The sequence below is a fragment of the Prinia subflava genome, chromosome 3, assembly GCF_021018805.1.
Source record: "Prinia subflava isolate CZ2003 ecotype Zambia chromosome 3, Cam_Psub_1.2, whole genome shotgun sequence".
NCBI lineage: Eukaryota > Metazoa > Chordata > Aves > Passeriformes > Cisticolidae > Prinia > Prinia subflava.
The window spans coordinates 39,247,686-39,275,491 of NC_086249.1; the positions used below are offsets into that span (position 1 = coordinate 39,247,686).

General features: G+C 38.4%; 1 protein-coding gene across 6 annotated transcripts in view; it reads left to right on the forward strand.

The window, feature by feature from the left end:
* Positions 1-27,806, forward strand: part of FRY (FRY microtubule binding protein) — a 228,467-nt gene that overhangs the window by 80,989 nt on the left and 119,672 nt on the right. For all 6 annotated transcript variants that reach the window (XM_063394764.1, XM_063394762.1, XM_063394765.1 and 3 more), the window contains one exon: positions 13,591-13,790. In XM_063394764.1, the coding sequence (XP_063250834.1) occupies positions 13,671-13,790 (120 nt within the window). In that variant the 5' untranslated portion in view covers positions 13,591-13,670. The remainder of the gene's footprint in view (positions 1-13,590; positions 13,791-27,806) is intronic.

Consider the following 27,806-nt stretch of genomic DNA (forward strand, 5'->3'; position numbering starts at 1 on the left):
GTACAAAGAGTAATCAAGTGCAGATAGAAATTCAGACTTCTGCTTCTTGATATTATCATGATTAGAGAAAGAAGAATCCTTCTTACAACATCTGTATCCTAGCTTTACTAATGATTGTTCTCAGAGCTGTGTTTTCTACTAATATATTCAACAAGTCATAAATTATACAACCAGAAAAAACATTGTGTCATCCAATCTGCACTCTGCATAGAACAGGCTTTATGGCTTCTCTGAATTAATTTCTGTTTGAGACAAAACACGTCTGAAAAAAAATCTTAATTTAAAATTCCCAGTAATGGAAGAATCAGCACCAGACTTAATAGCATTCTGGCAGTTAATTTTCCTCCTTTTGTGTTTAACTTCTTTAATTCATTTGTCTAGCCTAAAATTCCAGACACTGAATGTTACTGAACAAAAAGCTGTCTCTTAGCAAATTTCTGTTCCTGATATTCATGCTTAATGGGCATGGAAATCATCTCCCCTAACTTTCAGACGTTCCTAGTGTTTGTATTTTACATCTTACATAATCAAGCCTGGTTTTCCTGATAGCCAGTGAAGAGGTACTGGGGTACAGGTCAGATGAGCTGCTTTAGAGATCTTTATTGTAGTGAATCATACTTTGGATGTGCCTGAGTGCCTGTGCTGTCTAAAAAAGGTGTTTGGGGGTAAGAGGTTGCATGACATACATTTTGCAAATAGGTGCCGTTGTAAGAGCAACAAGTGCAAATTTCTGCTGTTAGAGGATATGATGGTGTAACTTTCTCATGATAAACAAAACTAAACTTCAAGGCAACTTGTGCAGCCATGAGTTATTTTTCGCCTTTCCCAAATGTTCTCTAGTTTACCAGCATCTTTTCTCAAGCAGCAGACACCAGAACAGGACTGAGCATCCAGCAGTGGTTGCAGAGCCACTGACAATGAAGCAGTAGGGCTTTCCTGCTTTTGCTTTGTTTCATACTGCTTGAAAAGGCTCTCCATAGCTCTTCAGGTCACAAGAATAGCAAGCCTGTTTCCAACGCATTAGTCATCCTGGTCTCAGGCCTTTTTTCATCATCAGTGTTTCCCAGGAAGAGAAAGCCGCTTTCTGTCTGTGTGGCCTCGTTTCTGGCTGTGCAGTCCTCCATAGGTTAGAATTAATATCTCATGCATTATTTGCTTGTATTTAAGTTTCAAATGCTATTCAAACAGAGTAGGAGAAACTTTTTTGCTATTTTTTCTGTCACCGTTGATTTGCCCGTAAACTTTATAGAAAAGATTTTCTTCTACATCATTAACAGTAATGATAAATAGTACAGAACCAAGAACTGATCTTTGTATCGCCAGTTGAATGTACTAGAAATACATTCATTACAGTGTGATTCTTCCTTAATTCATAGATGTTACCTATCTTTTAATCTATATTGGTTGTGAACGTCAATTTTACAGTTTGGTATAATACCAATCCAATTGCCAAGCAAAAATGTGAGACTACACTTTCAGCCTTGCTAAGCAAATTTATAATTTCATAAAAAGATATCGTTAATTTAATAAAATTTACTTTCCATAAACCTATGATTATGGCATAGTATTATCATACTTTGGTTCTTTATTAATCAAATGCAGCCACTCCAAGATGAGTATCAGGCCAGCTGTGCTGTGTTTGCCTGGGCTGCCCTTAGTTTTGTCCCAGCCCTCAGGAATACTGAATTTCCCCTCCAATATACTATAAAAATTTGTCTCTGTTTTCCAATATACTATAAAAAGCATGTTTTTATTATTTTCAGATTTGATGAGGCTCTTTGGTTTTTCTAGTGAATTAGTCTGTTTTTGCAGGGTTTAAGCTGTTTATTTGAAAAATCCAATGTGAACTCTAGGATTGTTTATTTTTGTACTTAAATTACCCAGAGTTCATCTCCATAGGTGCCTGTTCCTCTCCAAATTTAATAACGTTTTTCTGGCATTCCAAAACATTTAGATGCTTCAGTGCATGGAAGGAGTTTTCAGTCATGGCCCACTGACCAGCATGACAGCAATGTCCTGTCCATGTTGTATTAGGTATTTGCAACTGACTGGTCATGCAGAAGGTCCCTTGGACAGCAGCTAAATTCCATGCACTCCACTCATCTGTTCAAGTGAAAGTTTCTCAGTGGGCAGCAGCATTCTAGCCAAATTTTCAGAAACCTTCCCTGAGCTCATGTGGATGGTAAAATACATTATCTTGTATTTCAGTCACCACAAAAAGTATTTATATCCCAGAGCCACAGTCTACCAAAGCAGAAAACATTTGCATTTGCATTTGCATTTGCATTTAGGTTTGTGGCTAAGAAGCAAATGAACCCACTTTCAAAGAATCGTTAATGTAATAGAATAAAGGGTTATTAGTTACAATAGCATCATAATGGTCTGTGGCTGATAAAAGGTGGCTGTAAGCAAAGAGGCCAGATAGCATTGAATATGGAAGATAGACAATGTTATGAGTGTGCTGCTGCTGTCAGTATTAAGTAATGACAGTAGTGATTCAATCAGACATAGAGTAGGGGATTGATAATAAATATTAATGCAGATTTTGGCTGCAAATTTTTTTGTTTAATTTTTCTTTGTATACATGTTACTTTGTGTGCTCCACTGTAAAGGGAGACATGAATTGATGCCTGTCTCATGTTAGTCTTAATTCATAGAAATCCCTCCTGTGGTGTCATCACAGAAAGCTTCACGAAATTTTGTGAAAGTCTTCTTGGTTTGTGATGGTTTAACTTGCCAGTCCACAGATCCAGCTTGTGGCTTGGTGTACTACTGGTGTTGTGCCATTTTCCACCCACACGAGCAAGGGCAAGAATTTGAGCCAGCAGCAGCTGAAATGCACCACAGTGCAGTTTAATCCATACAAGATGCTCTTGAAGAGTCTACAGATTTAAGAGTGAGAGTCATCACTAATAACTTTGGGTATCTTTGTTGTCAGTTCTCCTTCTGTAATCACTGAATGAGTGATAGGCACCTCTAGAAAGTGATTTATTATGTCTTAAGATGAGAATCTAAGATGGGTTTGATGGATCACCTAGAAATGTCGGTCTCAATTTACCCAGAGCCTGGATGGCTAGATTAAGTTTGATATTTGGTTGGTAGGTGGCTAAATTTGTAACTTTTCCTAAAAGGCACCCATATAGTAGATCAAGTGCACCAGAAGATGCAAGAAAGCAAGTACAAGTTTAAAAATTTTCTTTAATAGTACTACACTTTGAAAAATAGCTAGTCATTACATCTTTATTATGGCATGAAATAAAAACTGTAGCAAACCAAGTCTTCGACACTGAACAGTGTTACGTCATGAGAACTAGAAGCTGTTTCTTTTTATACGTTGGTAACAAAGTACTGCTTGTTTGTGCAAGTGCATCACAACATGCTCGGGTTTTTGTACACATGTGTACATTGCACAGAAGACACGTCATCCACAAGCAATATGCTGTTTCTATTCCAGTGGAAGACAGCAGTTTTTAACAGCATGATCCAACATGTCAGTAGTTTGGAAGAGCAAGTGTGAACAAACAGACAACAAAAATTCAGAGGTGGTTCCAGTTCTACCATCTGAGGTAGCTATTGAAATTGGAGTAGGACTGAGATGCAAGCATTTAATGTCTCTGTCTGGAAAAAATATACTTTTAAAATATATTTTCAAAATTCCATCTTATCCAGACTTACAGTTGTATTACAGAACGTTTAAGTTGAAAAGGAAAAGTATGTTGTCCCAAAGACAAAATATATAGATGTCATAGTTTAAAACCAGCTGGCAACTAAGCACCACAAGGCCACTTGCTCACTCCTGTCTGCAGGCAGGTGTGTTCAGCCATCCCCAGGAAGGCTGGCTCTCCATTACAGCTTACAGTAACATGGGAAGACAGACACTGTAACCCGGAATCACCCCTCTTCCTCCTTCTTCCCTGGCTTTACATGCTGAGTATGGCTCCACAGGGTCTGGGATATCCCTTTGGCCAGTTGGGATCAGCTGTCTCCTCCCAGCTCCACGAACACCCCCAGCCCACTCGCGGCAGGGGTGAGGAGCAGTGAAGGCCTTTGGCTCCATGTAAGCCCTGCTCAGCAGTAAATGAAAAATCCCTGCATTATCAATGCTGTTTCCAGCACAAATCCATAACACAGCCCCACACCAACTTCTGTGGAGAAAATTAACTCTACCCCGACCAAAGTCAGCACATTAGGGAAGGCAGATACAGGTAACATCTTCCCTGCCTGCTAATCAGTCTCTCTTCTGGAAGTAACTATTCCTTCTCTTTTGGACTCTTTTAGTCTTGTACTTCCTCGGCCCTTTTCCAAGTTCCCTAAAAATACTACTTCTGCTAACACCCATCAACCACAAAATTACAGGAATATCTTCATCTCCTTGTCTCTGAAAAGGAAAGCAAATGCAACAAAATGTCTGTCTAAAAATCCTATAGGAAGCTATTTTCTCATCCAACAAAACCAAAGTGGAGCTTAGCCTTTTTGCCCTAGTACCTGAAAAAAGTGTAAAAGAAGAGTATGAATGTCTTTATTCAAAATCAAATTATTTTTTTAAGCTCTATTTGAGCCCAAAGAAATCCTGGTGTAGTTTCAGAAGTGAACCTTGTCTCTGTTTTAATTTTTTTAGAAAATCCCCAACAATTACTCCTCTGAAAATATCTTTTCATACTTCTTTGGAGTTTTTTCTTTCGGAATAACTGGAAAACAACCTTGTGAAGTTATGTAGAAAAGATACCAAGGTTTTGAAATCTTTTGAAAGTATATTGTTAATCTCAAGTCAACCTTCTAAGAGGCAGCGTGTCATTGTCATTACCATATAAAACACAGAAATGGAGAAGTATTTTTGTTTGATTTGGATACCATCAGAAGCAACAAAGATACTTCCTTTCATGAGAAGTGACCCCTAAATAAAACACTCTAGTGAAAATTGTTGTAGATTTTCTACAGGATTTTCCATGTCATTTAGCATTTTCAGTCTTTAATCTCATAATAAACCAAGCAATTTCTAGAACTGATGCAGTTAAAAATCATTATGTTGCATGCATATATTCCCACGTATCTTCAGCACAGCTGTATATGTAGACAGGAAAACAATGATTTAGAGAAAAAGAAACAGAAAAATAGATGGTGAGCAAAGAGAATGGGAGAGAAGGAGAATTGCTTTCCTGCCTCACTCACATGTCTTGCAAGGATCTGAGATAAGGACCTAGTGAACACTGTTAAGCTGCTCAACCCCTGACCTGCCAGTTAGGAGAATGAGAGAGAGAAAGTCTATCTAACAGGATACTTAGCCAAGTCAGTGAAAAGGCCTTTAAAAAGTCAGTGGACACATATGACAAGATTTCCTGTTTGTTTATTTGCTTTGGCATCATTATTGAGTACTCCGTGTATGCAAGGGGAGAAAATGTGTTCCACTCACTGTTTTCCTCTACAGGCTCTCACATCAATTACCCCTTTCTTACAGAGAATTGCAGTACTCCTCTGGGGGTTACAAAGCTTAACACTTATCTGCCATCAACTGGGATGTGAGGGCTGAGAGGTTGCTAGTGGCTAATGAAACCAAACCAACCAGTTTTATTCTTTCCAAGGTTCTAGGTTAAACTAGAACCTTTGGCTTCAAACCTAACAGGCACTTCACCACATCAATCTCAAATAAGACCTGTCTCTACCAGTCAAGTAAGGACTGGTCTAATGTTTCCCTGAGTTTGGGCAAAGATTTTCTATTTTAAATGGATTGTTTCCTGGTGGGGTCCATCACAGAAGATGGCTGCTTCATAAGCACCTCTCAGTGGAACAAACTCTTTGTAGATGTGCAGAGAGGAGCATTCCCCACAAGTGCTATTTTAGCATCCATAAGGCCTGCTGAGTGACCATATATTTATTTCCAGGTTGCATTTTGTTTCTATCCTATAGAGGATTGGATCTGATTGTTAAAAAATTACCACATCTGGTAATTACCACATGTTCTTGGGCTCCGTTCTGCAAATCATTGTCCACTCTTGGATTAAGGGGAGGGCTGAATGAGTTTGCTACGAGGAATAAACCTTATGTCCCAAAATGTTCAGTCTCACTGAGACTGAATACCATATGGTCTGTTTTAGGCTTGTTTTTTTATAAGATACTGAAAATAAATTCAGGAATGGCAAGCATGTGCACACACACACACACCATGTTCAAGCCTCCTTTCCCTTGGGTAGAGTAGTTGGGTTGGCCAAAGCTTACATTTTATTGGTAGTTCTGCTACTTCTTAGTAGATGTACTAATTAATTTGTCTCCTGTTTTCTCTCTTTGCTGTTCCTTGAGTTCACATGAAATTTGTATTCTCCTATTATGGTAAAAGGAATAGGAAGTTTGGACAAGAATTGCCTAACCAAGTCTACAGAATTTGGAACTGTCTTTTGCAGCTCCACAAGTACTGTGAAAAGAGTGGAATAAGTATGTCTAGACCTGGCAACAGCATTTTTTCACTAAGTACTCAGACAGAAATAATTTTAAAAATTGGTCTTGGGTAAATCAGTAACCAAGTCCTGGAGTGCCTGTATCATGGAAGATACCATTTTCCTTTCTCTTCCCCATGCCAATTTACGCAAATGACTCTCCTGAGACATGTCTCTTTAAAAAAATTAATGAATCTGAAATGTATAAATTAGCCTTTTCTCCCTAAGAGTTTTGGCATAATCAAGTATTTGAGGATATCCATGTCAGAGAGCTGAGGTCATCTCAACACTTTATTGGTTATCCTCCCAAATCTATCTCCTTTAAACTTGTTTTCCAAATGAGCTGTTTTCCTCCAGAATCTTGAACTTGTAGTTTTCCCCACTGACCCTACTGTCTCTATTTTATCTTCTAGACTAGATAGCATTTCCTCTGGCAAACGGATTTCCAGACTTTTGTTTTACATGTAATTGGATTTTATCTTCCTTGCATTGCAGACCATCTATCTAATTGTGGTCACCCAAAGAAACTCTTCCTGACAAATCCTGCATTTGATTAAATAGGCTTTGGAAAGTCAGGATGAGTTTGGGATAGTTTTATGTCATGTTCTTGTGTCAAGACAGCTGCACAGAATGACTGATTGTCTTCTCCAATAGTTGCCTGAACAGTTTTATACAGTCTTTAGAGTCTGGAGTTTTAGACTACATATTTACTGAGATTTCACAGAATCACAGGATGAACCAGGTTGGAAAATACCTTTAAGATCATCTAGTCCAACCTATGACCTAACACCTCCTGATAAACTAAACCATGGCTCTGAGTGCCACATCCAGGCTTTCTTTAAGCACGTCCAGGGATGGTACCTCCAACAGCTCCCTGGGCCGACAATTCCATTGCCCAGTCACTCTTTTAGTGAAGAATTTCTTTCTAACATCCAACCTAAATTTCCCTTGCTGCAGCATAAGACTGTGTCCTCTTGTTCTGTCAGTTGTTGAGTGGGAGAAGAGACACACCCCCCACCTGGCTACAACTACCTTTAAGGAGGTTGTAGAGTTATAAGGTCACCTCTGAGTCTCCTTTTCTCCAGTCTAAACAACGCCGGTTCCCTCAGTCATTCCTCACAGGGCTTGTGTTCCAAGCTCCTCACCAGCCTCATTACCTCATCTGGATGCACTCAAGTGTCTCAACCTTCTTCCTGAACTGAGAGGCCAGAGCTGGACACATGAAAATTAATTATGAAAACAATGCTTACATAAAAATAGTGCTATTAGTGTTATTATCTTAATTAATATGCTGGAATAACATTTTCCATGGAATCTTAAAATTTATTTCACAAAAATAAAAATGGATCTGCTAGGTCTTTCATTCGTTTCTTTCAGAAAAGTTTCTCTTTTTTATTCTCTGTCTATCAATCTTGAATTAATTGGGAATGTTCTCCTTCAAAAAGTGAAAAAGCAACCTTTTGTGGCACATTGACCATATCATTGTAAATTAAATTCTTCATGCTTTATTTAGTCATGTTTTCTTTTTAGTATTATAATTGCTGTTTTAAAACAAAGCAAATTTTCTCAAGAGTTATTGCAGCAGATGTACAGTTATTCTTAAGGATATGTGGTTCCTCACTGATTCTTGGCATGGGAAAAGAAGAGATACTGTGTTGGCTTTATCAAAAGGAATTTAGACTGTATGTACTTCTGGCCAAAAGACTTTAGTTACAAAACAAAACCCATCCTGTTGTCACTGTGCTTCATGTTTCTATACTAATTGCTTTCAGCTTGGATTGTATGATAATACATGTGTTTGATATGTGTGGTTTGTTTTTGTCAAACTCCATTATCCTGTCTCATGTTCTTGGAGTGCCTGAAGTAGTTTCACTAATCTGTCAGCATAGTATGTACTTGTGGATAAATATAGACATGCAGCCACTCTGTGAGTGGTCATCATCATATGCTGAAGCTAAAAATTACCCCTTTGGTTATGGAAAGGCTGAGCTGATCAGCAGGCCTGCTCTAGCTCACACATTGCAGGTCTTCAGCATTTGTCTATTGAGAAACAATACCAAGAAACTGGAGCAAATGTCTTCCTCACAAGCAGTGAGGAAGTGTGAAACAGGATTATGAAACAACTAATTTATTTTTCAATTTTAGTTAGAAAAGGATTTTAACTTTTCTAACTGAAGGAGTGGAACATTTCAGGAATTCACAGGCTCATGGATATTACAGTAGCATGTTGGAGAAAATCCAGCGTGATCGGCTTTATAAAGGGGCTCGGTAGGTATGAAAATACTGCAAATCGATGTTTGCGTTTGTCTTATTAGTTTGCTCATTGTTGCTAAAGTGTACATTTGACACAGTTTACTAAAAAAATGCCTCTGCTTTTCTGCTCAAAATTCTGAAAATTCAGTAGCTGTATGGCTGAAGTTATATCCAATGTAGCAGAGATTCTTGGCTTGTGCATTATGATCGTTCAGTTGTTTTGGTTCCTCTTGCAGCTCTAAGAAAAATACCTGTAGTGCAGATCATATCAGGGACTATGATAATTAAATGATACTTTTATTTGATACTCATCCCCAGTATCAGCTTTTGACCATGTGTTGCACTAAAACTACTGTGCTTTTTTTGCAGTTGTTTTTCTGATCAGGGAAATGATCAATACATGGAGAAATCTAGCAGTGACTTTATGTCAGGAGGCCTTTCTGTGGCAGTAGTATATGGCTGTGATGACAATCATGTCTGATATTTCACTGATACTTCATATTTATTCCTTGTCTTTGATTTTTTAAAAATATGTAAAATTGAGGAAATAGTATGGTTATAGCTTGTGCTAAATGAAAATACTCTGTAGGATAAGAGTACAATTTGAAATACAGCTTATTGCACATTTCATAGAAAAATAAGGACCATGTTATAAACAAGAAAAGGCGCTGCAGACAGAAATACACCCCCAGATGGTACAGACATTTTATAGTTGATCTAGCATGCTTAAACTTTGTTACAGGTTTTCATAGGATAGGATCTTTAAATATGTATACAACTTTCTAAACTTTATCTGTAGATTCTCTGCTATTGCAGAGTCTTTAGCATCAGGGTTACCATGGTCTCCTCCATGTGCATCATCATTCATTCTCCTGGGGATTGAGCTACTTTTCTCCAGGTAAAGGGTTTAGCTTAGTGCAATACTTGTGTGGTGACGCTATAATATGTAGACATTCAAACTAAATGCTTCTATGGTCTGTTCTGGTACTTCTCTTTGTATAACGTTTATTATTTTGAAGTCAGGCAGTAAAAACTAAATTTGTTAAGGAAATCAGTATTTCAAATTGAGTATAACTCCTTCCTTCCACTCACCTCCCACTATATATCTTCTGCATGAACCCACAAAAACTATACATGGTGATTTCTTGTGTTAAAATTGTGTTTCATTTAATGGGGCAGTGTTTCACTGGCCTAGATGGCGAAACTGAGCACATCTGTTTTATTGCCATTTCTAAGGCTCACATTATAATATGTCAACATGACGAAACCAACCAGGGAGGACTTTCATGCAGCTACTGCTTAAATGTTGAGTCCTTGACTTCCAGTTTTATGTCTCAGAGGCAACTTTTTTTTACTGAGTTTTATAGGGCTCTCGTTCTAGGCATAAAAGCTATATTCCATTAAAAGCTCAGACATTAACAGTATAGACATCAGTGACAGTCTTGTCACTGGGCCAGAATTTTGCAATGCAGATATCAAGCATATGCAAATGCTGGAAATAATGGAGCTGAAAAGAGGCCTTAGAAAGCCAAACCTATATATAATAGTTCATGACCATCTCATGATGAACTCCAGGCCCTCAGAGTGTTTGGCAATGTTAGCTTTCACACTAAAGATGCCTAAATGGAGTTAACACCTTCAAAATGATCTTGTAAAAATTGAACTAAATCAATGTCATATGTCAGTCATTTCTCTAACTGCTGTAATTGCTGTAGTAATGATAGATGTTAACCCCCAGGATGTGCTTTTTCTGTATTTGGGGAACAGCTGGAAAGTTCTTTATTTCTGAGAAGAGCTAGAATAAAAAATTTTGGTGCACTAGCAAATCTCACAGATAATTGCATTCCTCTACTATTGGGTGCAAATAAATGATTTTTCAGTTAGATGTCTGGAAAAAAAAATTAAATCCGCCTGTGTCACAAACCTAACAGAACCATTGTTAAAAGGCTTCTTACTAACAATGACGATGTGGATTTAAATCCCAGGCTCAGAATCCTGGCTGAATGCTACGATGGTTGACGATGAGGGGGCAGCTCCCAGGTGGCATGGCTAAGGTTTTTAAACTCAGTTTCGCCAGGATGTGGAGCGTACCTGCTGTCCCACACCGCCTGCCTGCCTGCCTGCCTGCCTGCCTCCCTGCAATCGCCCCGGTGTTTTGAGCTCAGCAGCCAGGTTCGAAGCTGAGTTGCGGAGGAACAGAGGGCAGCTTTGTGTTCGATTGGATTGCTGCAGATTCCTCCGAGAGGCGGCCTGGGCTGTCCGCCCGGCCCGGCCCGCAGTGTTGTGCTTGGCGAGCGGCCCGCCCGCCCGGCCGGGCACGGCTGCGGCGCTGCCGGGACGGCGCACGGGGGACACCGAGCCTGAGGAAATCGGGTTCGCTGCTCACCAGAAAGATCTCCTGACCGAGCACTGGGACATCGAGGTGGTTTCACGGGTAGATGTGAGCCGGTCAAAAGCACACATTTGGCAAATATACTCTTAATTGTGAAAATATTGGGTGACTCCATCCTAAAGCTATTTGTAGAGAGCTTTCTAGTGTATTTGATAGTCCATGAAAATTTGCATCTGATCCTTTGCATCCCACTCTCTTCATGTGTTCAGCTTAGGTGATGACAGAAGAGCAATAGCACGCACACTCTTCTCTGGTGGCGCTTTTTTCAGTACTTTGAAGTAGATTGTTACTGAGAACATCACTGTATTTTCAGAACAAGTTTTGTGTAATATAAATGTAGGGCTGTTTTATACACTTCGTTTTTTGCCAGGAGTCATAATGCCAGGAAGATTCCATGAAAATTCTTTTGCCCTCAAAAATCAAGTGAAACTTTGCAGGAAACAAATCTAGCAGGAAACATCTGTCGCAGTGGGAGAAGTGCTGCTGCTGTGCTGAAGAGTGATGCTGTACCTCGTCAGTGAGGGGTTATTTTCAAGGAAAAGTATAGATGTGTTATGTTTGCAGAACAATAGTTACATGAAGAGAAGTACTTCTGTCTTCTATTATAGTCATATAGGAACTTCTAAGCTGGTTTTTTTTGGAAGGAAAACACATTCTCTTTTCTCTAGTGGATCCTTTTTTATTTTTCAGTGTGTAATTTTGAGTTCTGATTTAAATATTCTCAAACCATAAAATTTCTTCTTTTATTTTTTTTTCATTTTTGTTCAGCAATGAAGAGTTAAAGTCTGTAGGAAAGGTCAAAAATCTGATTTATGCTTAAAACGATTGTGTGTCAACTAATAATTGGCAATTAGTTTCAGTAACACTTGCAATTTTGTTCCTGAAAGGAAAAGACTAAAGGTATAATATGTGAGGCAACCATCATTGTAGTTCATCCTTCTTTCTCTCTTTCTTTCTTTGCAGCTTGGATGTAACATGTAATGTAACACTCCGGAGTGCAGTGCTATGGGGAAGTGCTGTAATGGTTTTAGTTCACAATATTTCCATGGTTTTTATTGCATTAAAGCATCTCTGTCCCAATCACCAGTAGTGCTGGGGGGCATTGTGACACTTTTATTACATTCGGAGTGGATAATGGCTGGTCTTGCCAGTGTTACTTAATTTTCTGCTTTCAAAGTCTCTGGCAAAACTAACAAGAGAGGTCATGCTACCATTCCTGCCTGAAGACCAAACATGACTTTTATTACCAATAAGAGCTGAGCCCTGAGGATTTTGGGTTGTAAATTTTATGTGTAAAATGGTAGCATTTGAAGGGCTTCCATTTATTTTTCCTTCATTCATAGAAAAACAGCAAGTAGAGCTCAGTCTAGTATACAATATCTTGGTACTCGTTATTGGGAATTCAATCATAGGCTAATTTAGTTTGGAAGGTATCCCTGGTGGATGTTTACTCCAACCCCAGCTTGCACACCAACTAGGGACAGTTTCACAGGACTTTGGTCAATTTTCGAGTGTCTCCAATAGTTGGGTTTCTGCGGTATCTCTGGGCAACATGTATCTGTGTTTCATCACCCTCTCACAGTGGAAATTATTTCCATATTATCTATAGAAATTTCCCACCTTCAAAATAGTGTCTGTTGCCTCTTGTCCTGTCATTCTCAGCTCAAAGAAGAATCTAGTTCCTTGCCATCTTTGCTATACTCCATTAGGTAGCTAAGGAGTGCAATAGGATTCTCTTCTCAGGATTGAATTGGTCCAGCACTCTCAGCCTTTAGTAGTCTAGCAAGCCCCTGACCATCTTCATGGTCCTGTCTTGGCCTTGCCTCAGAGTGGCAATGTCATTCTTGTATGGGACAGCACAAAACTGAACAAAATACTCCAGGTGTAATCTCAAGAGTGCCAGATGGAACTGTAGGGCTTGGTACTTTCAGGAAAGTTAATGAACAATTAATACTTTTTGGCCATGGAAAACATTCCATGTCTGACTTTTCATGTAAGATTTATACTGGTAACACATATGTTGTTTCTTGAGTTATTCTTGACTGATCTCAGTATAGATTACAGGAGAATAAGACCCTTTACAACACACCATAGTCCGAAGCTCAGACTCCTGACTTTTGCAGGGCTAAGCCAGTTTGAATAGCAATAAAGAATAAATTTTTGTTACTTGACAGCTGAGTTACACGTCTGACTTGCATGCAAAAGATAAAAAATGAGGATGCTTTTCAGTTAGGTGTCAGCAAATCTTACCATGTAAAAGAGGATTGAGTATGCACAACATAGTAAACACCACTCAATTTTAATGTAAAAGATTTAATCTTTGATTTCTTCTTCCAGTTAGATAATGTGTATTTTACCTATGGTTCCATGGAAGTTATATGGATGTGTTGTGTATTACCTTGATTAGCAGCTAGTCTCCAATTTTACTTTGGCAGTGTAGTGAGCTGTTGAGGTGCTCTGTGAAAGTTAAACCATGTGGAATTACCCAGGAGTGAATGTGTCTTCTCTGCATTTCAGCTTCTCCAGTTGGTAACGGATATATCAAGCCGCCTGTCCCCCCTGTTTCTGGCACACAGAGAGAAAAAGGACCTCCGGCCATGTTGCCCATCAGCATTGACCCCGACAGTAAACCAGGAGAATATGTCCTCAAGAGCTTGTTTGTTAACTTCACCACTCTGGCTGAGCGCAAGATTCGCATCATCATGGCAGAACCTCTTGTGAGTCAAAAGAAACCCCATGAGTATATATATATATGTATATGTACATGTATACATATATATATATATATATATATATATACACATATATATATATGTATGTATATGTATATATATATATGTATATACTGTGCTTTGTTTTAAAATCAGGCTTGCTTGCTGTGCAAGAAGGAATATTTTGCTTGTAATCTGCGTTGGAGTTTGATAGTGTTTCCTGACCTGTAAGATATGCTGCTGTGGCAATTAGAATGTTGTGGGAGAGGGCAGAAGTATGCAAGATATGCCAAAAGGACGACACAAAGAGGAGCTAATATTTTGTTTCTGTTTGCAATATGGGAACACCTAAATGGGGTTGAGAGACAGAAGGGGTGTCAGCCAGCATAGATTTCACAGCTGGGAGAGCAGTCACTTGAGTCAAAATAGTTTAGAAAATGCTGAAATATGATAAAAGCAGCAGTTCTGACCATTACAGGTTTTTAACTAAATCATGAAAATGGCTACCACTGCTACTACTACCTCTTTTAGTTCTGACAGAATAGATTTCAGAATGGAACAGAGGGCTATAGCACCTATTTTCCAGATATAAAAAAGCATGCAGCACCTGAAAAAGGAATTACATTACAAGGTCTTGCACAGTGAAAGAACCATTGTTATTTCTGTTTTTAGGCAAATTTGACACGTCAGTATGTCTTTTACAATTTGTCTTATGTAACTGAATTTCCAGGACTCTGCTCATTTTACTTGACATTATGTTTTTTATACATTCTTACTATTTGCGTAAGGAAGAATATTTCTGTGGCTTATATTTTAGTTCTGATGAGATAAAAAAAAAAATAAATAGCAACAAAACCCCAAAAACCCAAGAGCTAAAAATAACCAGAAATCTCTACTTCTGTACTGTAGGGAATTTAAATAAAATCTTAGACTGTTTTTGTTATAAAGTCCAATGTAGAGTACTTAGTTCAGTTTCCCCTTTTCAGGATATTTTTAAGGGCAAAATTAAAATTTTCTTTATTCTGTTGGCATCTGTTTAGCTTTGATTTAGTTTCAGAAGCATTTGATGCTTGGAAAATTTTACCAGACTTTCTTCTGAAGTATTAGCTAGATGCAGGATGACAGAACTATCGTACATAATTTGGAAATGACACCAAAAAAACCTTACAGTAAAGAATATTATTACAAAAAATCCTTTTTTTTCTTCTTTGATGAATTCCCTTCAAATCACAAAAAGTAGAATAAACTGACAGTCATAATGTAGGTCCTTTTAAAAAACAAGATACCAGTAGCTATTTATTACCATCCAGTCTTCAAGTGATGCCCAGCGAACATCTTTAAAATTTTAAAACAAAATGTGTATAAAATTACTTGACGAGATCAGGAAAACAGCAAGATGACCAGTACTGAGGACATAATTTCCTTGCAGCACCTTTGCTACTGTTAAACATGAAATTCTGCATTTTCATACAAGACTTCAGGCATGGATTTATTCCCATTTCACCTTGTGTTATAATGATTTTGAGTTGCTGTATGATAATGTGTTGTTTTTTCCACTTTGAGAAACTATTATTATCTGAATGTTGATCTTATTCTAGAGGTTGCTCAATGGAATTTTATTTGGTAAATTCAATGTAGAATGCAGAAACATTCCAGGAGACTGGAATGTCACCTTCTTGTCATCATTTTCAGAACGTATTTTTTACGGGGGTCTGACCACGAGACACTAACAATAATTTAATTACACACTCACATCTCATTAGTACTAATAAAACTTACAAGTCATGGCATGCTGCTGTTTGAGGTTGGCTGTGACCAATGAGTAAGCAGGATTCTGTAAACATTCAGTCAAAATGATCTTGAAATAATTAGGTTGTAATGAAAGAAGTTACAAGGGAAAATGGCAAAAATTATTCCTGAATAACAGCTAAGAATCTAGGTCTACTCTTTTTCTGAGGTAGCTTCTGGATGTTCAGCAGCTTTGTTCCCACATTTTACTCTACTGATTAGAACTGTGACCAGGAAGTCCCAGGGATTTGGGAGACAAAGTTTATAAATTGACAGTGAAAAGCTACCTTTTGGCCTTTTTTCACAATAGGTAGCCAGATGGTGAACTCTTTGAAGTTTATGTTCTAATTAAATTCAGGTGTACTTCAAAGAAAGTCAGACTTACACAGTGCTCAACACTGAGATATTTCTAGTTTGATTTCTCCAAGTCATTACAAGCTATGACACTTTAATTTTATAATGAGTGATGAATACTTTGGATACCTTCTAGAGAAGGTAAAATGATCTGTTTATAATATTGTTGCATTTGCATCTTTTATCACAAAGTCTAGCTCACACTGAAGCTCTGAAGTTACTAGGGTTAAATTAAATATTTACTGATACCTTTTTTTTGCCTAGATCATTATTTTCATACACATATTCTGCCTGCTTATACTTTCTGATTGTCATTACTGTTGTTTTTATGAATTTTCCTCTGTTTCTTTGGGTTCCATATGCCCATGTGATATATCAATCTCTTTCTTTTGTGATGCACACAGAGCAGAAGTGTAAATTACAATGTTGTGACAACTATGTTGGAACACCATGTTTGTGTCACACTGGGATTTGCAGATGCTAGAAAGGCACTAGAAATCTTTGCTATTTTCTAGGGCATCAGTGAAGGGCACAGCAAACCCCACTCCTTCCTGCAGCCCTGTGAAGTCTCATCTGGGATAGCAATATTCCAGTGGGAGGAAAAGCAGAGGGCAATGTCACCTACTCCTCCTGCTGCCTTGGCTGGCAACCGAGTATCATTTGACATTTTGGTTACTGGATCTGGCAGTGATCATCATAAAAAACACACTCCCCAATTAATATATTTTCTAGACATGAATATAATGTAAATTGTCTGCTGCTAAGTGTTTAACAAGTTGAAATGGAAAACTTTTGTTTACAGATTTGTCATTTTTTAACTTTGTCTTATATTTTGTCAGAATATTTTATGTAACAATTCAGTAATTATAGGTTCACAATCATGTGGCTAATTTTTAATGATTAACTATTGTACCCAGATTGTCAAGTTATATTATTTCAAATTAAAAGTATTTGACAGCGGACTTGATTAAAGTAGATTGTCCAGTTTATAAAATTAAATTCCCATAAATGAAATGTAAATAATTTTTTCTTGATAATCTTTAATAATTTCCTGGTTCTTTATAGTAGATAACTCTTATTTGTAATACTAAGATTTTATTCCACAGCTTTTACGATGGCTGATTTAATTAATATTTAACTTTTATCAATTTTTGTTCTAAATCTTCATTGCTTCACTTATAAACACAATCTGATATTTTGTTACTGCTGATTTTTTTCTAGCGGTGCTGACCTTGAAATGAAGCTAGAAAGAGGAAGCCAGGGAAATATTTATGCCAGTTCAAATGAAAGAATATGTTTCATAGCTCTGTGAGGAGAAAGCCCAGAAAACACTTTCCTTTTTTAGGACTGTTGATTATCACTTTGGGTAATAATTCATCCTGTGCATACAGAGCAGGCTAATCTTTAAATATGGCTTTCAGCAGTACTTACACACAGCTGTAGACATTGATAAAACATAGGGAGCTACAGGCATTGACAGTTGTTAATGGTTAATTTAGCTGTTGGTAAACTTTCATTATGCTTTTCTCCTGCAAGCATCTTCTTTTACTGAGCTTGTGTAAATTCAGAATTTTTCTAAATACTGAACTCAAGAACAGAATTTACTCATTATAGGATTGGGACTATAAGCATATTCATGTATTCTACACATAACTCCTTCCTTTTATTAGGCAGGTTTCACTTCACCATTAGGAAAAAACCCTGAAAGGAGTAATTTGGTTGATACTAGTGTCTTTATGACTTCGATTTCATTAGAAGCTTGAGGACATTAAAACAGAGTTCTATTTCAAGACAGGACTGGTGATAACAACCTAGCAGATGGTTCAGAAGACTTGGAAAAAAAAAGGAAAAAATACTGCAAATTGCAGACAGTGATCAACCAATATGTATAATGGGACTGGTTTCTGATTAGCTTCAGTCTAGGCTTCACTTTCTCTAGGCAAGAGAAGAATAAGCTAAGAACAGACTTGGGAGAAAAGGAAGTAGGTTTTTTGTTTTCTGAGGACTGGGCTGTGATAACTAGTAAGATTTATGTAGGCTATGATACCAAGCAGTTTTATCCCACAGCTGTGATGTAGAATTTTCTGGTTTTCATGGACTAAAGCTCCATCTGTGTCACACAAGTTCCTTGGTTGTCACCTGTAATGAGGCACATTACCATTACACGTTTTACATTTGAAGTCCTCATTAATAGTTTGGCATGTACAGGGACTTTGGACCCCTGTTTGTTCACAGTGAATAGCTAGTAGTTACTGTAAGGAACAAGTCATTTCCTGGAAAAGAGGAAAGGCAAGATGCCTTCCCTGTTCTAGCTGTTCCCTCAGAGTGTGTATGCTCAGACAAATTGACAATTACACATCTTTATTTGAATACCTTTATGCAAACATATATTGAAAGTTCTGTTCTCTTTTCTCATACAAAACCTATCTCCCTAGGACCATTCCTCTATAAATGCTACAAGCATGCCAGCTTCCCATTGTCATCTGTCCCTATCTCTGTGTCACTGAAGGATTATGCCACTGATCATTAATCTCATTCTTTTATTCCACAAGTGTTTGTGGTAGGCAAAATTTTGTAAATCATGTGGCAGTCAATCCCAGCTCTGAGGACTTTGTCATTCATATTGCCATAACTCTAGGTAGTGTCTCATAATTCTTTATTTCTACTGTATTATTTATTTAGCATTTAAATTATAGAAATAAATACTATCATAGTAGCTTTTTTAGACCTTGTTGCAACAAATTATGTGTAGATCATTAAGAATAATTATTCTTTATTGTTCTTTCAGTAATTGTCTCTGAAATACTTAAGATGCTTCTTTATGAAATTCTGCCTCATTTTATTATACTGTGCTGAGGATTGTTCTCGTACCTCCTCATAAGAAAGCATCTGCACAATATATTACTTTAGCTACTCAATATGTAACCTGAACATGTATCCTTTCATTGTATGGAGCCCCACAAATCTGTTACAGTGGATGTGTTAATTGAATGTACAAATCTATGTCAGTCAGTCATAGGACAGTCTTGAGGACCAAGTACAGTCATTCACCTCAGGAGAGAGTCTGTCTCCTAGTCCTCCCAGAAAGTGTCAGCTCAGCAGAGTTCTTTTCCTGCAAGTCAATGACTGCATCCTGGGTCAACTTTTTAGACTAGTAGTTGGTCTCAGTATTTTGTTCATCTTCTAGACATATCTAAGTATTTCTCATTGCCCAGAGAAGCTGTAAGTGCCCAATCCCTGGAAGTACTCAAGACCAGAATAGAGCAATCTGATCTAGTGGAAGGTGTCCCTGCCCATGCCTGGAGGGTTGGGGTTTGATGTTCTTTAAGGTTCTTCCAACCCAAACCATTCCATGATTTTATGATTCTGAGTTTAATTTCTTTGTGGACTGTCTCCTCGGTTCTGTTTCTTTTTCCTCAGACTTTCCAGCAGCTAACTTCTCTCTTTCAAGAAATCAATTAAGCAGAATAATGGTTCAGTCATCACTCTTCCCTCCTTCACTGACCAGATTTCCTTGGGAGTTCACTGGCTTTCCAAATACAGTCCAGTGTACTGGTGATAATGAAGCCCAAGCTGGGCCAGATCAGTGTGTTCTTTTCTACAGCAGAAGGAAAGGCAGCTAAGACTGGGAGGTCTCTTCCATGAAACGAGCAAGCTCTACTCAGGAACTCGAAGGATGTGAAGGCAGAAAATCTGGGGAAAGATTGGCCTTTTGTCGTAAAGATGGAGAGCAAATATAGCAAAGACAAGTCCAATGGCATAAAGATCCTTCACTTCCCCTTCCACTTACCACCTCAGATATAATTGTCTTCCTCCAGTTATCTCAGTATGTATCTTGGGCTGAGACCTGTAGCAGAAGCCAGGCACTGAGCAGTACAGAGCTAGGGTGGGTAATCTTGAACCTCAGGACAGTTATCTTCCAGAAAGACCTTCCAGACCTTCCAGAAAGGTTTGTGTGATTGAAGCAGTGATCATGGATTAGGTGTCTTCTGTGTGGTTCACAGGGACATATTGCAGAATTGAAACACAGAAGTTGAGGGCAAAGAGTACAAAGGATGCAGCTGAGAAAAAGAGATCTAGAGGAAGAGACAAATGTAGGGTTTCAGAAGCAATCATAGGGAGTGCAGGAGAGCAGAGAGAGCATGTGTGGTCTGATTCCAACACCCATATTACGCTGAGGGGAAAACGATGCCATTTTAGCAAGTCAAGAAGGAAACAGACACATTTTTGCATAGACATTGGCATTGTCATTTGCACTTAGATACAGGTCCATAAAACTCACACATTTCAGAGTCAAACACTGTCAGTGGGCACTTTCTCAGTGCTCCCAGGGTTTCCATGGCTGAGTGTGTGGGCAGAATGCTGTTTGAAACATGAGCAGAGCTCATTCCAGTGGCAAGACTCTGCAGGATGCTCGCTGTCCCTCGGCCTCATTACTGCATGGATACAGTTGGAGGATAGTCAGTGGCACATAGGATGGTTCAAATCACCAGGAGAATTTAACATTGCAAGATTCAAGGACACTGAGGCTGTCACACTGCATCACATGTAGGCCAATGCTTGCAAATATGGCAGAGAATCTACTACATGCCCATTATCACAATCTTGTGTCATTTAAGCATATTGACTGTTACCACTCTCCAGAAAATGAAAGTCCTACTACAGTCATTTCAGGCCAATCTTACCACTTATCACTGGTCTGTCATCATGAGGACAGAAGAAAATCAAGCGTACACTTTGGTAGAATTGTTGCAAGATAAGTAGCCATTCAGTAAAGAGGTGTCTCCCCATAGCTTCACAACAGCTTCATCCTTTGCATGCTTTTAGAGTCACATTTGAAGTCAGTGAGGTACTGCTTAATTTATGTGCCCTTTTCTGGGCCTGAATCTGGCATGGTACAGTTTATGCATCAGACAGCTTGAATTATACCATATTTGACCCTGCATATCTGGTGGCATGACAAATATGAGAAAACTTGAAATACTTCATGTAACTACCTTCCCAAATGGAGATCCACCAAATAAGGTCTTGTTTCACTAGCTGGGCATGCAATACATGTGGAAGCTATGGCTTTCAGGGCCAACATACTTGTAGCAAAAGAACAGTGAAGGCTTACATTAGCTCTGCAAGGGCACCTGGCATCCTCCTTGGAAGTCTGTCAAACAGTACCAGTAACCAGGAGGAAAAGGCTTCAGATCAAATCAGCTGGGGACCTCTCATATGGTACAGCCTTTGAAATAAACACATAGCCAAGAAAGCTCCAAGTAACAGAATTTTAAAGAAAAATACTGTCAGTAGTTCTCAAGTTCACTTTAAAAATGCACTTTCTTCATCTCTTTTTCTGTTCTGTGAAAAGAGGTGTGCAGTTGGTGACGATAAGTACCTAACTGATGTTGAAGCAGTAGTGGACATCAGAGAGCAGACCATGGCCAGTGTCATTTGCTGTCCTTTATTACCCCTGTCTGTCTGGATCTTGAGAGAATGTGGTTCCTGTTCACAGAGATCTCAGCTGTGCTTGGAGCAGCCCTGCAATTACAACCCTAAATTTATTCAAATCAACTGATAAGGGCTTCCTATAGGGTTTATTAAATTAGGTCATATTATTCTGAGTGGGTAACCAGTGGTCAGGGCCCTAAGGACACTAACAAGCCTTAATGGCTTCTCTGAGTCTCTCCCACACCTGCCCACAGGCCAGCACCTATTCCCAGGTTTTGGGGCCATTAGTCCCTGCCACAACAGGGCCTACTCCCACAGCCCTACCCTCTCCCTTTGGGCCTTGCTGAGCCAGGTCACATAGCTGAAAAACCTTAATAAACCTTAATAAACCTTAATACACAGTTGTAAAAGTACCTTGAATAGCAGTTTAATGCAAAAGTCTTAACATAGACTTGGAAGTTTTGATCTCCATCATCTATTGTTCTTATTGTTACGTGGAAACCACTGTATCAAATATTCTTTTAGACTATCATGCTTATTTCAGTCCAACAGGCTCATAAATGAAATATCTTACACTCTCATGCTGCATCCTATAATACCACTCTTGACTGAGGCCTTATAAATTCCCTGCCCTAGCAAATTAGGTTCCAATCAACAAAATTTCATCTTCTTATATTGGAATTTTTTAGGTTAGACTTACACAATCTACTAACACAAGGCTGGAATTATGGTGTCGACATTGACTGCCCACACTTTGTCTCCAGATTGTCTTTTTAAATTTCTCATACTTACAGGTTGTAATATCTACCTCTTTTTCTGTACACTGTAGTATTGGAACAAATAAAATCGGGGAAAACCAAGGGGCAGTGCTATAATACTAACCAGGTGGATCCTAAAAGACAGAGGATTTTGATGTGTTCATTAAGTTACAATTTCGAAAAAGCATTCCTACTTAAAAAAGCTCTGAAAACAAACAGCCAAGAAAATTTCCTTTCTCACTTATGCTAGAATGTACCTCAAATCTCAGTAGAGTTTCCTTAGTACTCTTTTCAACTTATAGGTTTCACAAAAACATGTATTTGAAATATTTCTTTCAGAACTGGTCCACTAGTATTTTTCAGCTTTTTGGGGCTTAAAATGTGGTAGTAAAAGAAACATTTTACTTCCTGCCTACAGTAAAGCATCTTACTTTGTTATGGAAAATAGAAATGCTGAGAGTAGTAGGTTTGTTGTTTGGATTTGTTGGGCTTTTTGTTGTTGTTTGGGTTGTAGCTTTCATGGGTTCTTTTGTTTTGTGTTGTGTTGGTTTGTTTGTTTGTTTTGGCTTGGTTTGATTTAATTTCATTTCGTTTTCTGCGGGTTTTTTGCTGTTACTTGTATATCTGTAACAGCATTTAACTTTTGTTTAAAGTTTGCAACTATTTATTGTCAACATTGAGTTGAGGAAATATCTGGGAATTTTTGTACTGTTCAGGTAAGAACTGTAGAGTTCCTGAGTTGCCCACTAAAGGCTAATGAAAGAGACTTGGTTTTGTTTGTTGGGAGATTTTTTTTGGGTTTTCTTTGCATTCTATGTTATCTTGGGGAAGTAGCAGTGCTGATTTTTGTACTATGCATCCAATAGCAATCTCTAGTTCAGTGGGTTTGCTTCTCTCTTCAGGATGCTTGAAATTTACTTCTGTAGAGTATTACTTCTGAAAATCAATTTGATTTTTTTTTTTTTTTTTTGCCTGTATGGCCATATTTTTCTGACCAATTACTTCAGACTAAACATTCCTATCACCAAAATTTATGTGTCCACGTTACAGTTTTCTTGGTAGAGACAGCCTTTGTAAAAGATGCCTTTTGCAGAGAATGTGATAATCAGACAAAAATGAGCCTGCAATACCTGATGTGGTGACATAGTCTGTCATCAAATCTGAGCAGTGCATGACAAGGATGCCAAAGAGCCAAAGCCAGGGAGTGAAAACCAGTACTGGAAGCTGAACTGATGTTTTCCTGTATTTTTATGTTCAGCAGTATGGGGACATCCTTTTCCACGTGAACAAAACAGAAGAGCTGTTACAAAAAAAACCCAAAGCAGTTAGATGAAGAAAGAATAGACTCAGTAATACTGAGCTTGTCTTTTAAACATGCACCTTTCATTATTTTTGTGCATTAACTGTAATGACAAGTAGGTTTTTGACTTGAGCTTGTTAAATAATTTTTCTTTTGGAGATGTAGCATATTTTTACATATATTTCATGGCCACTTGAAATATGCTTATTTCCACCATATGAAGTACCATGCACAATTAGCATTGCTTTTTTACTCAATTTTCAACAGTTAAATGAAGTCCATCACAGTTTTGTTAACATTTGTGTATCTGTAATTTTGTGTTATGCAAAGTTGTGGTGTTTCCTTGAAGCTGTATTATCATATCTTTCTTATTATGTTTGCCTTTAGATTTTCCAGTTGCTGTGTGCTTAGAATTTCAAAGGTTAATGAGGGAAATCTCCTTTATTTTACTCTCTGTGTACCATGGTCACTGACAGTTTCTTAAAAGAAGTGTTTAGCAGCTAATTGGTGCTAAGAGAAGTCAAAGATTCTGTTGTCATCCACTGAACAGGCAGTTTATGTGTTTATGCATGAGGACCTGCTGACTTGCAAAGAATGGTTAATGAAAACAGGACACTAATTTGCCTGTTTCATAGAACTTGCAGGTGGGAGACAGTTGGGAGACTATCAGAGTAAACAGATTATTCTTTTCAGTCAAAAGGCTTGGCTCTCTTAATTGCTTAGGTATAAATTCATTAGACTCCTTGGGGTGGTGGTGGGAATTCCCAAATAGTAAAAAGGTACATGACTGACAAAAATCACTTCCTGAGAAGTTCAGAGCTATTTCCCATACAAGAGGTTTTTGTGTGTGACTACAGACTGTTCTGTATCCAATCCTGAAAGGGCCAAACAGAAGCAAGTTCAGCTTTATGAACCTGCTCAATGCAGGATCAGCACAGATCTGCTCTGAGAGGGAGGAGGCAGGAGCACACAGATGGAGTGGAGGACATGGGTTACCCATCACACGAGCGCAGGATTGGCAGTGATGTGTTTTCCTGGGTTTGAACATCCAAAATAATCAAGGCCGAAAAGAAATAATTGCCATGATTGGGAGCAGACCTATTCCTACAAACACCAATTCTCTTTCTTGCTGAGAAGTATATAAGACAGAGATGTTCATTTGGGGAGAGAGGGCTGATGGGGTGATTGATCATAGGAAGAAAGAATTATGCTTGGGGATTTTTGGGCTCTTAAGATGGTGTTTACATGCATTTTACATATATTGTAGCTGTAGTAGTTGAATGTGTTCTATGTCTACTCTATTTTACATGACAGGGTCCATTCTTCTTTCTCTTTGATGAGTCTTCCACCCCAGCAGAGCACTCAGTACAGTATGTCTGGCTGCTTTTAGAGTACACTGCAGAAGTTAAAATTTGTGTAAAAACATCCTTTCACCATGGTTTTAGGAAAACAAAAACATAAGCAAAAGTGGAGTTTTATCTCAATTAGTAATACAGTAGCCTGTCACAGTTCAGTAGGAAAAACAGGCCTAATGGTTGCTGAGATTAGAAATAGCTTTAAGGGGCATTATATATCATTATAACACAGTGACATAGTGAAGCTTTATAGGCACTACGACATCCTTTTTGTCTTTATGTTTCCCTGAACACACAGTTCTGTGACAGGTGGCTATTCCTGTGTAAATTTACCCAATTATATTTGTGTAGCAGCCCTGAAAAAGCCTTAGTATATTAACCATTAAAAGTCATTGACAGTCTTTGGAGAAGTGTTTCAGTGTGCCTGTGTGAATAGAGGGTTTGAATGATATGTTGTTTTTTAGGTAATTTATAAATATTATATTTAGTTGATGTATGAAAATATGATAAAATATGCATTTTCCATTGCATAGTTAACATATTCTGTTTTATTATATTCTATTTATGTTTTCCCAAGAGGAATGAGGGAGAGGAAGGAAGTTAAGTTTTAGTTGACCATTTTGTTTTGTAGGCACTGGCAACACAAAACATTTAGCTAGTTTTATTGAAAAACAATAGTTTCAAATATTAAATTGCCTTTACTGCTTATCTCTAACGTGTTTATATCATGGGAGTTTCCAGGGTGAACAAATACAGCGTACGCAATTGAAGGCAGCACTTCAAACAAAAAATAAGGATGTTTAGTTTAGTGATTAAAAATGGAAATGCTATTATTGAGAATCCATTCTTTAGAAATTTTTTGATAGTTCAGTAAGCTATGTGCCCTTCCATATTAATAAAAAACTTTATTCATATTTTGTTGTTGTAAGCTTTACCTCCAAAGTCAGGTGAACTGTTCATCTAAGGTTTGGACATTTCTGTAGAATGTAGTATATTGACAGAGGCTCAAATAAATCAACTTATATAAAAGGGCCTCTTTGCCATTCCTGACTTGGGTGAGCAAGAAAATAAATTGAAGTAAAAATGTACCATGAGGCTAGAAAACAGGTTTAGGATTTTTTGAAAACTAATTAAGTGTATCTCCAGGGTAAATAGACTACTATGGAATCTATTGCCCAAAGACAGTTCATATTATTACACATTTTAACCTTTCTTTGCAAGTCCTGAACCTCTGGTATGGAGTAAAGGCACCTACCATGAGTATAAATGTATTTTATATAGTATCTGCCATAGCAACAATGTTGAAAGTACTGCATATCATGAAATGGTAAGATTTGTAAGGATATTGGAACTAAGCAAATAGAATAGCCAAGTTGTTTACAGTAGATGAAAAGAAATAATTTATTACATAAAGAAAAATTGCTGTTTTCGAAGGACACTTGAAGTACCTGCGTACAATTGAGTTCCTTTGAATTTATTCAGTGATATCTCCCTGACATGGTTAAGAGTTGTTACTCTTACCATGAATGTATTCATGCTTTTATATTTTAGGAGTACTTAGACAACAAAACCCCACGTTTCCATCTGGCCCTTCATCTTTATTCAGTTCTTTAGTTTGTTCTTTCTGTGCTATTCAGCACTCAGCATTAGCAATAAGTAGCCATAACTTCTATGTTGAGTGCTCTCAAACCTCCAGACCCCACATCCAATCTTATATGGCTGTTGCCATTCACTGCAGGGATACAGTGGGTGGCTCTGGTGTGGGCACCCCACTCCCAGAACTGGAAAGGTTTGTGCAAAGACTCTTGTCTCCATGGTGTCAGAGGCTGCAGGCGGCCCCAGTGGCAGCACTGTCCTTGGAAAGAGTCAAGGAATAAGCAGCAGCAGCAGCAGCAACCCAAACAGGGGCGTGACGAAGAGGCAGAGACAGCTGCAGCAGCAGCTGCTGCCTGGAAAAAGTGTGAGGGCAAGGCAACAGTGGGAACAGCAGTAGGTGCAGGATGGGATGAAGGGAAGGAAAAGGCCTCGACTGAAGCCCTAAACTGGAGACATTGAGAAGTTACGGCAGCAGAAGCCTTCCTGGCTTTTGGCAGTTCTACATCCCTGCTATGGCCTGTGAATGGTTTCTTTAGGTCAGTGCACCATGGCTGGGGAAGCCCTGGTGCAGCTCCTGCAGGAGGGCACGTGGTGACTTGTATTGCATTGTCAAATGGAGGCATCTGCTTTAGCTCAGGGGTGCATCTCCTGGAGAATGTCATCATCAGAAACTGAGAGTTGTATGTGCTTCCCAGTATCTGGGAGGTGTATGTGCTTCCCCAGATAGGTTACAGGTGAGGAGGACATTTTCAGGATTGCAGTTCCTGACTTGGGTTCCCAGAGCATGGTTTGTCTTGTTCAGTTCTGTCCCCCTTAGAGACAGCATTTGATGAGGAACCTCACACATCATTTCTGCCTGAAACTCTACTCTCTGAAAGCCAAGTATTGATTGCAGTGTTGGTCATGGAAACACAAAGCTTCTGCGTGCTGAAGCGCTTTTTGTTGAAACAGACCTTAAGAAGTTTTTCTGTGGTATCACAAGTCTTCTGTAACAGAAACAGAAATTTCATAACTAAAAAGAAAAAAAAAAAAAAGAAAGTGGTGTTGCTTTTTTTTTCTAGACTGCAGTAATTCTTAGTCTGCTGATTTGTCCAGGACCTATGAATCCTTTTCCTTTTAAATAAGTTGAACACCACTTTTGTAAGTTTATCTCCTGTTCTTTTCAGTGAGTGGCAATAAAGAAAAGAAGTATTGTCCTCCTGTGAGACACAACTAGGCAGGGTAGCACAGACTTACTGATTGAGGAGGAGGAGGACTGTGGGTGGGGTAGTGTCCTGTGTTTTTCTCAGGGTTAGAAGGTTTTTTACTGCAGATGTTCATCACCAATAATCTGTCATAAAGTTGCTGTTGTGCCCGTAATGTAACCTGGAGGGGTTTTTAGAGTTTTATCGCTTTAGATATTGGAGAAAACAATGAAAAATATTGATGGCTCTTC